The sequence below is a fragment of the Chelonoidis abingdonii genome, chromosome 7 (assembly GCF_003597395.2).
Source record: "Chelonoidis abingdonii isolate Lonesome George chromosome 7, CheloAbing_2.0, whole genome shotgun sequence".
In the NCBI taxonomy this organism is placed as follows: Eukaryota; Metazoa; Chordata; order Testudines; family Testudinidae; genus Chelonoidis; species Chelonoidis abingdonii.
In genome coordinates, this window is record NC_133775.1 from 111,608,788 (window position 1) to 111,620,889 (window position 12,102).

Sequence of the window (12,102 nt, forward strand, 5' to 3'; positions counted from 1 at the left end):
TAATTCGCGGTGTGTGTCCACTGTACCGAGCTAGCGTCGATTTCTGGAGCATTGCAACTTGGGTAGCTATCCCGTAGCTATCCCATAGTTTCCCGCAGTTTCCCGCGCCCATTGGACATGCTAGGTTGAGATCCCACGCAGGATGTGCAAAACAGTGGTCGTGGGGTGATTCGGTAGAATGGCCATCACTCATTCCTTCCGCGGTGAAGCAATGGCAGACATCATTTCATGCACACATAATTTCCCTGGATTGCCTGGCAGATCCATAGCATTAGCAACCTGAAGCCCGTTTTGCCTTTGTCACGTCCCGATGTGTACGGATGATGCTGACAGATTGCAGTACTGCAGTGCTACACCAGCAGCCATTCATTTGCCTTTGCAGGGTAGCAGAGACGGTTACCATCCCACTGTACCGTTTGCCATGCCATTTGTAAAATTGGCAATGAGATGACGGTTACCAGTCGTTCGTCTGTCTGCTGCTGTCATGGGTGCTCCTGGCTGGCCTTCACTGCGTTGGCCGGGGGCACCAAGACAAAATAGGGAATGGATACCCGCGTCATTCCCTTCCATTGGCCTTAAATTCATGGGGCAGTGTGGCTAGGAGAACCAGTGTTACCAGAGAACCCAGAGAGACAGCCGCTACGTGTCAGATCTTGCAGAAGATGAGCTGCATGCCTTCTAGGGGGTTCCCTAACAACCCCACCCGGTGCTTCCCTTCTCCCCCAACCTCCTGGGCTACTGTGCACAGTGTCCCCCCATTTTGTGTGATGAAGTAATAAAGAATGCAGGAATAAGAAACATGACTTTTGTGAAATAAATGAGGGGGAGGTAGTCTCCGCAGCTATGATAGTCCAGGCAGTACAGAATCTATTTCTTTAGACATGAAAGGGGGGCGGGGCTGATGGAGCTCAGCCCCCGTTGCTATGATGAAGACGTACCAGCTGTTCTACCATCTACTGGGAATGATCAGGAGTCATTCCCATTTTACCAGGCACGCCTCGGCTGACCTCATCGAGGCCAACCAGGAGCCACTCACCAGGATGATGAGGACCGGCTATCAGCCTTTTGTACTGTACCATGCTGCCACCGGGGGGGGAGGGAGAGGTGCTGCTGTCATGCCGCAGCACTGCGTACTACCAAGCAGCATGCAGTAGACCACAGGTGACATTGAAAAAAGTCAAGAAACGATTTTTTTCCCTTTTCTTTCATGGTGGGGGGGAGAGCGGGGGGGGGGTAAATTGACGGTATACCTGAAACCACCCCGGACATGTGTTTGACCCTTACAGGCATTGAAGCTCAGTCAAGAATGCAAAACTTTTCGGGGACTGCGGATAGCTGGAGTCCTCCATACCCTCTCCCTCCCTCCATGAGCGTCCATTTGATTCTTTGGCTTTCCGTTACACTTGTCACACAGCACTGTGCTGTGGCCTCTGTCTATCATAGCCTGGAGATTTTTTCAAATGCTTTGTCATTTCATCTTCTGTAACGCAGCCCTGATAGAACAGATTTGTTTCCCCATACAGCGATCAGACCCAGGATCTCCCGTACGGTCCATGCTGGAGCTCTTTTTGGATTTGGGACTGCATCGCCACCCGTGCTGATCGGAGCTCCAAGCTGGGCAAACACGAAATGGAATTCAAAAGTTCGCGGGGCTTTTCCTGTCTACCTAGCCAGTGCATGCGAGTTCAGAATGCTTTCCAGAGTGGTCATAATGGTACACCGTGGGATACTGCCCGGAGGCCAATACCATCAATTTGCGGCCACACTAACCCTAATCCGACATGGCAATACCGATTTCAGCGCTACTCCTCTCGTCAGGGAGGAGTACAGAAACTGGTTTAAAGAGCCCTTTATATCGATATAAAGTGCCTCCGTGTGTGGACGGATGCAGGGTTAAATCAGTTCAATGCTGCTAAATTTGGTTTAAACGCTTAGTGTAGACCAGGCCTATGAGTCAATGTGACGCGGCCGTGAAAAAAGCTAATGCAATTTTAGAATGCATTAGGTAAGGTATTTCCAGTAGAGACAGGGAAGTGGGGGATAAATACTAGGGAGGGAGACGAGTTACATTAAGCATCAATGTTGACACAAGAACAAATGGATATAAACTGGCAATCAACAAGTTTAGGCTTGAAATTAGATGAAGTTAACCATCAGAAGAGTGAAGTTCTGAAACAGCCTTCCAAGCAGAGCAGTGGGGGAAAAAAACCCAAAAACCTGGCTTCAAGACTGAGCTTGATAAGTTTGTGGAGAGAATGGTATAGTGAGACTACCTACAATGGCATGTAACCAATCTGAGACTAATAACAGCAAATATCTTCAACAGACAGTAATGGGACACTTGATGGAGAGGGCTCTCTGTTACTACTAGAGAATTCTTTCCCAGCTGTTGGGTCATGCCAAAATTCTCAGGGTCTAATTGACTGCCATATTTAGGGATGGGAAGGAATTTTCCCTCAGGCCAGATTGGCAGAGACCTTGGGGGGTTTTCACCTTCCTCTGCAGCATGGGGCATGGGTCACTCAGAGGTTTGACCTAGAGTAAATGGTGGATTCTCTGTAACTTGAAGTGTTTAACTCAATCAGAGATTATTGGTCTATTACAAAAGTGGGTGGACGAGGCTCTATGGCCTGCAACATGCAGTAGGTCAGACTAGATGATCATGATGGTCCCATCTGGCCTTGAAGTTTATGAATCTACTGTTAGATGTATGGCTTAATATATTGTTACAAAAGAAAGACATAACATTCTGAGAATTCATGCTATGGTTCCCAGAACAACTTTCAGCCACTGTGCATATGCATTCTAAAGCAGTGGTCCTCAATCTTTATTGCACTACGACTCCCTTCTGATAAAAATAACTACATGACTCCAGGAGGGGGTACCGATACCTGAGCCCTCCCAAGCCTGAGACCCACCATCCTGGGTGGGCGAGCCAGCCAAAGCTGAAGCCCAAGGGCTTCAGCCGTGGGCGGGGGCCTGTAACCTGAGCCCAGCCCCCGGAACTCATCTTGGGCTTCAGCTTCAGCCCTGGGCGGTGGGGTTTGGGCTTCAGTCCTGGGCCCCAGCAAGTCTAACACCAGCCTTGGCAACCCCATTAAAATGGGATCAAGACCCATTTTGAGGTCCTAACCCACAGTTTGAGAACCACTGTACTAAAGCATAATTTTAATGTATACTGTTGCCTTAAGAGTAAGTACACATAAATGGAGGCCGAGTTATGGTTGTTATGGGACTCAAATTTGGAATTTCTGAATTTTGTGGAATGCACTTCTATAATGTTGTTTTAATATAGATTTTTGCATTTTCCCTGTTTAAAAATAACTAAAAAAAGCACAAACAATTGCACATTAGAATAAATCTCCCACATGTATCTGGATACTGTCTTTAGTGTGACTTTAGATCATCAAGGATATCAACTAACAGTGCTAGTTCCAACCATTTATATTTTATTTTACAGCCCTGGAAAAGTATTTTCCTCAGTAAGGACGATGAAAAGGCCAAGGTTGAATTTGACGTTGAAGAGTTTTTGGGTAGCTGAATACAAATAAAAACACCTGAAATGTTCTTGAAGTGAAAGACTCCATCATCTCTCATATATATTTACAGATGAGTAAAGAAGAGGTGAAGAGAACGCAACAACTTTCCAATAGAAATTCACCTTTGGGCAGAGAATAAACTTCCCCAAATTTGAGTCAAAGGGTAATTGTTCGGGAAGGTTTAACACCCATCGGAGAAAGAGGTCTCAATGCAAAGCCCTCTACACTACAGGGAGCGGCCCTCAATTAGTTATAATATGATTCTATTCCACAGCAAAGATAAGACTTCAATCGTATTCCCCAGACCAGCATTTTCCAATTTGTTTGGCCATGGAACACTTTTTAGCCTATTATGGAACACTTATAATATTATTTTGTAGTAGTTTGGTTTTCAAGTAAAAAATTGTGTTATTTATGCTCAAATATATTTTATTTTATAAAACAAAGCAAAAATACAAATTAAAAATAACTTGAACTAACAATTTCTAACTGGAAAGTGCGTACAAAATAGTACAAAAATCAAGTGCAAGAGTCTTTCACAGAATACCTATTCACATTGTGCGGAACACCAGTGTTCCGCAGAACACAGTTTGGGAAACGCTGCCCCAGACCAATGCTTTTAAATTTGTGTCTGGAGTTTTATTGTGGTTCAGAACATAGTTGAGGTATTACCTATGCTACAAACTTGGATGGCATTGCGACCTGGTCAAGGAACAACAGTGTGATAAGATGATCCCTGCTTTGGCTGTAATATAGCAAGGGCAACAGCACAGCAGTCCTAATGCACCAGTAAGAAAAATGGAGTTGCCTCTGTCAAATGGAGCATAGCAGGATGCACTACTAGGCCTTGAAGTCTCCTCGCACAGGACCATTCACATATTAAAAGGCATATTAAAATATTTTGGGTGTAAGGCAAGGACACCCAAGAGAGACAGCCCCTTCTGCTCATTGTTGGCTGCTGTCATTGTCTTTGCCATCCATACCTCTGTAAGCACAGGAGCAGCAGGCAGCTCGCTCAGGGGCAGAGGATCCAGGGCAAATGCCAGCTCAGAGGCCCTGAAACCAAGAGACCTCAGACACATTAGCACCCCACAGACCACACCACACACACACACCCAGCCCTCACGCAGGAACGGCGCCAGCTCCCACACCCCAGAAGCAGCTGCAACGCTCAGCAAGGAGCCCAGGCATCTGGCATGCCCAAGAGCCGGGGAGAAGGTATTGGCAGCAGGGCAGACGCACACCAACACCATCCCCACTGCGCTCCGCGGCTCCCCTCACCATTGCCCTCTGTGCCGCGGGCCCCGCTCCCCTCACCATTTCCCGCTGTGCTGCAGGCCCCGCTCGCGGCTCCGTTCCGCCACGCTCAGAAGCTGCTTCTTGATCTCGCGCAAGTCAGAGAAATCGCAGCTTCCCAAACCGGGCACAACCACAGTAGTCGCCATCTTGCCCATACCCTCTCAGACCAATCACAGCCAGACATCCACAACGCGCTTAGCGGCACTAACAACTATTATTCCTATTGGGCAACAGCCCTTGCATCTCATCCAATCAAAGCAAGAGACACAGATTCATGACTGCTGATTGGCTGAGAAATTGAATGCTTTGTGCGAGAAAGCTGATGGGGGTTAATTGCCGCCCTTGGGTGCTTCCCTCCCTAGTTGGGAAGTCGAGGCTATGGGTAAGCTAGGGCTTGTCTGACGAGTCATTGCCCCGCCCATCTACCCTACAGCGTGACCCTGCATCTCTCAGAGCCCTTACCCCACTGGGTGAGCCCACGCCCTTCTTGCGGGGTGAACCTGCACCTTTCATTGCTCCCCCACAGGGTGACCCTGGAACCATCTGCATCCCTCAGTGTCCCTTTCACAGGGTGACCCTGCACCCAGCACTTCCCTCCCCCACAGGATGATTGTGAACCCCCAGGTGCCGCCCTCACAAGGTGACTCCTGTATCCCCACAACTATGGAATAGCCAACCCAGGGAGCTGTTTGGGGGCTTGAGGAACCAGGCATAGGGCCCTTCTCCAAGCATTTTTCTCCTGCAGTCTCTGACTGCTCCATCTGTCCTGTGTGTTCATATCTGTCTCTTTGCCATCCTCCCTTCTCTGATTACCTCAGTTTCTCACCTGTCCTCTCATGCTACCTGCCAAGTCATTCACCTCTAAGTCTGCCTGTCCCACTCAGTCATTCTGTGCACCCCTTTGTCACTCTGTGTCCCTCAGTCATTGAGTTCCCCTGGTGCTTTGCTGTTGCTGCTTGCTTGTATCATCTCATGCTATGGTCATCATCTCACCACCAGGCTTAGCACCGAGACGATCTTTTCAGGGTAAGCTTTAGTCCTTGTTTTTTGTATTTAACTTGTCTCTGTGTTGTAATGGTAGGGTACAGATGTGCAAAAGAACAAGAAAATACTTAAAACCGATAAATTTTTTTACACAACACATAAGCGCTGGGACTCACTCCCACAAGATATAATTGGGGCAAGGATCTTAGTAGTCCTCAAAACAACATTTTATGGATAATGAGAACATCTACAGTTACATTAGACTGGTGAATGTAAGAGATGTAAATCCTCATTTTTCAGGGCATAAACAATCATTAATTGGCCGCAGTCAGGAAGAAACTTCCCCTCTGGGCATGTTATTCCAAAAATGTCTGCTGCAGGGTTTCTTGCACTTCTGTCTTCTCTATCTCCCCTTCCCCTATCACCTCTATTTCTCCCCCTTTCTCTCACCCTACCTGCCAAATCACTTCTCTCTCCTTGTGCCAGGCCTGCTTGGTCACTCTGTGCACCCCTTTGCCATCCTGCTCCCCTCAGTCACTGATTTCCCCTGGAGACAGGATACTAGACTGAAAGGACCACTGTTTTGCTTTAGTATGGTAATTCCTGCATTCCTTGTCTGCTCAGTTTGCAGGTATCCTTGGAAACTAATAGTAGTTATGGAAGCACTGATAGAAGTCAGGACCAACACCTGCAACTCTGTCCTTGTCTACTCAGGAAAATTGCACCCTTTCAGCTTACATCAGTTTTTAAAGCAGTTTAGTTAAACTGTAGAAACCACCTGCATGAACACTTTTCTTTTGGTTTAAGGGTGACTTATTTCAATTTATCTTAAATCTATTCCAAAACAAATTAAGTTAAACCAAAATAAGGCATGCTTAAACTGAGATAAGTGTTCACATGGTGATTTGCATCAATTTAACTATAATAATTTGAAATTGCTCCTTAAATTTAACAGATGCAACTTGTGTAGGCATCTTGTGTATAATCTTACTCTCCCCATATTATTCAACATATATATAAAGCCATTGGTAGAGCTGGAGAAACATGGGCTGAAGCGCCAGCATTATGAGTATGCAAACAATGCCCAACTCTACATTTCCTATACACAAAATACAAATAGCATCCTGTGTTCTCAATGCCTAGTTAATATTAGCAACTAGCTAATGTTGAATCTGGGCACAACAGAGGTGATGTTGCTAAGAAGAGAGCAGCTGCTTTGAAGAACATGCCTCTATAGCATTCCCCATTATCAAAGGCAGAGTAACTAGGTTCACAGCCTGGGAAAAAAGACGGTTACTCACCGTTGTAACTGTTGTTCTTCGAGATGTGTTGCTCATATCCATTCTAATTAGGTGTGTGCCCGCCGCATGCACGCTCGTCGGAAGATTTTTACCCTAGCAACACCCGATGGGTCGGCTGGGTGCCCCATGGCGTGGCGCCACTGTGGCACCGAATATATACCCCTGCTGACTCATCCGCTCCTCAGTTCCTTCTTGCCGGCTATTCTGACAGTGGGGAAGGAGGGCGGGTGTGGAATGGATGTGAGCAACACATCTCGAAGAACAACAGTTACAACGGTGAGTAACCGTCTTTTCTTCTTCGAGTGCTTGCTCATATCCATTCCAATTAGGTGAATCCCAAGCCTTACCTAGGCGGTGGGGTCGGAGTGAGAAACTGCAGAGTGCAAGACTGCCAAGCCAAACCCATCTCTGGATCCGGAGACTGGTTAACCTGCTTAAATCTAACATGAACCGGATGCTACTGTCAATATTGCCATTTATCCTCACGCACAGACGGTACTGTGGTTTAAATGGTACATCATTGACACTCTCACCAGAGATATTAACGGTCCTCAGGCACGTCTCGGGGGGCTGAAAAACCTCGGTTCATCCACTATGGGCTGCCAGGATTGAGCCCCATGCGTCTTGAACGAAGTGTCACTCACTTGATCTGGACACACAGTGAACCGGGCTCCTCCCCCCAAAATGATGGCTCAGAACTTCTGGTAGCCTACCGGAGCCGACAGTCAGTCAGGGCATCTGCCCATATCCACCTCCTCATCATGATGGCTTCTACTATAGGAACCGGTCTGGGAAGGGTATCAGTCCGCACCGGCTCGAGCTCGAGAATGTAGTTCTGCAGGCATCTTGCCATCATGGATGCTTCTATTCGATCCATTCCTTCATTTCTTTCCCGCGTAGAACCTCAGATATAGTAGAGTAGGCACGTCCTATTCGGTCAGCAGATATCAGGAAACACAAGTCGCAAAGGCGAGTGCCCTAAGTCTACCGTATTCCAGATTTGTATGATGAAAGGTTATTACAAGATGCTTGCACACCCCAAGGGATGTGCAATAGAGGGAGCAAAACATGACAATCCATTAAGCTCCAGACCTTTTCTCCAGGTGGTGAACCAAACCCATGGTCGGGGAGAGAATCCCAGCTGTAGAATAATGTTCACGAGATATTAAGTGCTCAATTTGGCCCAATCCTGCTAAAAAACATACTCACCTTAATGTTAAGAGGCACTAGAATAAACCTATGGAACTCAATGCAGGATGGGTGTGGTTCTGTCCCCAACCAAATTTGGGATTATTGCCGGTGGAAAAGATAAATAATGTTAGTATGTAGCAATATAATAAGCAAAAACTATTAGGATAACTTTTTACAAAAATAAATGCAGAAGACAGAAGCTTCATAAGAGAATCCGACCATTCATTGGAGCCAGAACCGATTTCTTATCGACCACGCTCGCATCCAGCCTACTCCCGCTATTCCGGTTTCGAGTCAGTAGCGGCCGCCATTGAAGCCTTCAAGTCCTTCCGACGACTCCCATGCCCCGTGCCTGTCAGTCTCCTGCCATAATGGCTGTGTGCCGTTTTGTGACCAAGCACGCCAAAATTCGCTCGTTCCCTTTCAAGTCTGGCTGGCCTCCATTTAACCGCCCACACAGGGATGACCATAGACCAGGTCTCACGGTTCTCAGAGTGTCTTAAGGCAATCCCTCAGCTGGTGGCTGACACCTTTTTACTGGTGTTGCAGAAGGCATGCCGTTCCACCCGAAGACAACCGTCTGTATGCCTAACAAACAGACGCCCGTCTCTTGCTGGGGAGCTCACATAGGCATTGTCGCAGCCAAGGCCTTTGGTCTGGTCCAGGAGAACCGAGTTGCATCCATAAAATTATTCGGGAAAGTTACGAGCGGTCGCCTTGCTGCCGGCCTTCCTTCATCACGCAGGACCGCTGCATTCTGTGTTTTCTCACGTAGACAACACCACCTGCGATGCACTACATAACAAGATCAGGGAAGGGATCGTTTCTCTCCCCCTCTGTCATGATGGCGATCCAAATCAGTGGAATTTTGTATAGCTCCATTTCTATAAGACCAAGTGGCGTCCTTCCTCGGGAGTCCAGATGACACTCTAGCAACCACTAAGACAAGTCATTTATCGGCATGAGTGGTCACTTCGCCCGGACTAGTTCATTCGATCCCCAGACGCGGGGCTTTCCCCTCATAGACCTCTTTTGCCTCCCGCGCAACCGAAGTGTCAGAGGTTCTTGCTTCCTTCAGGGCTCGCATCCCGGGATCGATATCTGACGCCTTCCTAAATGTCTTGGTCGAACCACCTGCTTTAACCGCCTTCCACGCCTTTCCGTTGGTGCACAAGGTTCTCATGAACTTCGCAGGGCAGGGCCATCTGATTCTTCATCGCACCCCGCGTGGCCCCAGGCACACTGGTACACCCACGTTGCTAGAATTTCCATCGGTCACAGATAGCCACAACATCCGATCACCCTGCGCGCTCTATAGGACCTGATAATGCAGGACCACGGCGAGGCTTGGCCCACCCCATGTACCTTAAATGCAATCACTTCCATCTTACGGCATGGCCCTGCTTCTCGTTACTCAAGCGAGTTGCGCTGCTCTACTCCGGTGCAGGAGGTACTCCTGGCAGACAGGGAAACCCTCATCATTCGAGCTACATACTTGGGCCAAGTGGAAAACGGTTCTCCTTGCTGGTGTTCAGGGCGGAACGCAGGCACCTACCGGGGTTCCCATCTCCGCGAATATCCTAGATTACCCTCTTGAGATCTCAGCAGCAGGCCTCGCGTTATCTCATCGAGTATCTAGCGGTATCTCTAACCTTCACCCCAGAGAAGGCTCTAACTCGGTTTCATCACACCCTATGGTCTCGAGGTTCTCAAGGGTTGGAATGCCTTTTTTCCCCTGGTGCGACGCCCCATCCCCTGCCGGACTCATTTGGGTTTGCAAGACTAGCCCCCCCGTTCGGCCCTTGGCGACTGCCCCTATAATTTCGTGGACGGGTTCCTTGAGCCATTCATCGCTAGGAAGAGTCTCAGAGCTTCGGGCCTCTAATGGGTGGACCCGCTTTACACCAATATTCCACAAGGGACAAGTTGCCGCCGCCCAGCATCTTGCGTTCTCTCAAGGTGGTTCGTCTTTTCAACCTTAACCAGGACATATTCCTTCCGGTCTTCTTCCCCAAGCCCCCACGCATCACGTAGGGACCAAAAAGTGCACTGCTGGAAACGTCCGTAAGGGCGCTAGCCTTCTATATTAAGGCACGAGGTCCTTCCATAAATGCCCCAACTCTTTGTTGCGGTGGCGATCCAAGATGAAAGGACAACCCGTCTCTTCCCAGGGATTTCGTCCTGGGTGATGGCAAGCATCCGGGCTTGCTATGACCTTGCTCACGCCTCTCGGGCCACTTACGCCATTCGCTAAGAGACCACCTCCGTCGTCCACCTTCCTAGCTCGAGTGCCTACCAGGAGATATGTCGGAGCGGCTACATGGTCTTCCGGTACAAGACACGTTTTACTTCTCATATGCCTGGTAAACACAATCAGAGATATGCAGCTTGGCTGGCAGTCTTGCACCGCAGTTTCTCACTCCGACCCCACCGCCTAGGTAAGGCTTGGGAATTCACTAATTGGAATGGGATATGAGCAAAGCACTTCGAAGAAGAAAAGACGGTTACTCACCGTTTGTAACTGTTGTTCGAGATGTGTTCCTCACATCCATCCACACCCGCCCCTCCTCCCACTGTCAAGAATAACGCCGGCAAGAAGGAAATGAGCAGACGGATGAGTCAAGCAGGGGGTAATATATTCGGAAAGCCCAACATGGGCGCCAAGTTAACTGTATAAACGCCATGGGTTCTCATCAAACACAACGAAGGAGAAGAGATCCCCATGGCGGTGGCGCCACTGTGGCACCGAAATAACCCCTGCTTGCACTATCCGCTCCTCAGTTCCTTCTTGCACGCTATTCTGACAGTGGGGAAGGAGGGCGGGTTGTGGAATGATGTGAGCAACAACATCTCGAAGAACAACAAGTTTACAAACGGTGAGTAACCGTTTTTCCTTCTTCGAGTGCTTGGCTATATCCATTCCAATTACTGAATAATTCCCAAGCCTTACCGTAGGCGGTGGGGTCGGAGTGAGACTGCAGAAGTGCAAGACTGCCACGCGTGAGGTGTTGATCGTAAAGATCTGTAAAGAAGAGGGGAAACTTGTCCAGGGGCCCAGGTCGAGGGGGAGCCAAAGGCTGCATCATCTCTGGATTGTTGTACCAGGGCATAATGAGAAGTAAACGGTGTACGCGAAGACCATGTACCGCTCGACATATTCCTGGATAGGCACCGGAGTAGGAAGGTGACGAACGAGGCCTGGTCCTAGTCGAATGTGCATTAACGTGGCCGCAGAGAGGCTGAGCAAGGTCATAGCAAGCCCGGATGCAGCATACCAGGACGAAATCTCTGGGAAGAGACGGGTTGTCCTTTCATCTGGTCCGCCACCGCAACAAAGATTGGGGCATTTTATGGAAGGAATCGTGCCGTTAATATAGAAGGCTAGCGCCCTACGGACGTCCAGCGGTGCATCTTTTGTCCCTACGCTATGCGTGGGGCTGGGGAAGAAGACCGAAGGAATATGTCCGGTTAAGGTAAACGAACCACCTTGGGGAGGAACGCAAGATGCGGGGTAGCTGCACCTTGTCCTTTGTGGAATATTGTGTAAAGAGGTCCACATTAGAGCCCGAACTCTGAGACTCTCCTAGCCATGTAATGGCTAACAAGGGAACCCGTTTTCCACGATACAATATAGGAGGGAGCAGGTCGCAGGCTGAACAGGGGCTGTAAGTTCTTGCCAAAACAAATGAGTCCCAGCAGGGGTGGGGCGTCGCACCAGGGAAAAGGCATTCCAACCCCTTGAGGACCTCGGAGACCCATAGTGGAGAAAACGAGACGTAAAGAGCATT

General features: G+C 48.7%; 1 protein-coding gene across 1 annotated transcript in view; it reads right to left on the minus strand.

The window, feature by feature from the left end:
• The window catches only part of CDC23 (cell division cycle 23), a 30,127-nt gene extending 25,083 nt beyond the window's left edge, over positions 1-5,044 (minus strand). The window contains exons 1-2 of the mRNA XM_032794737.2: positions 4,857-5,044; positions 4,523-4,595 (exon numbers count right to left, since the gene is read on the minus strand). Of these exons, the coding sequence (XP_032650628.1) occupies positions 4,523-4,595; positions 4,857-4,993 (210 nt within the window). The 5' untranslated portion in view covers positions 4,994-5,044. The remainder of the gene's footprint in view (positions 1-4,522; positions 4,596-4,856) is intronic.
• Positions 5,045-12,102: the final 7,058 nt, after the last annotated feature.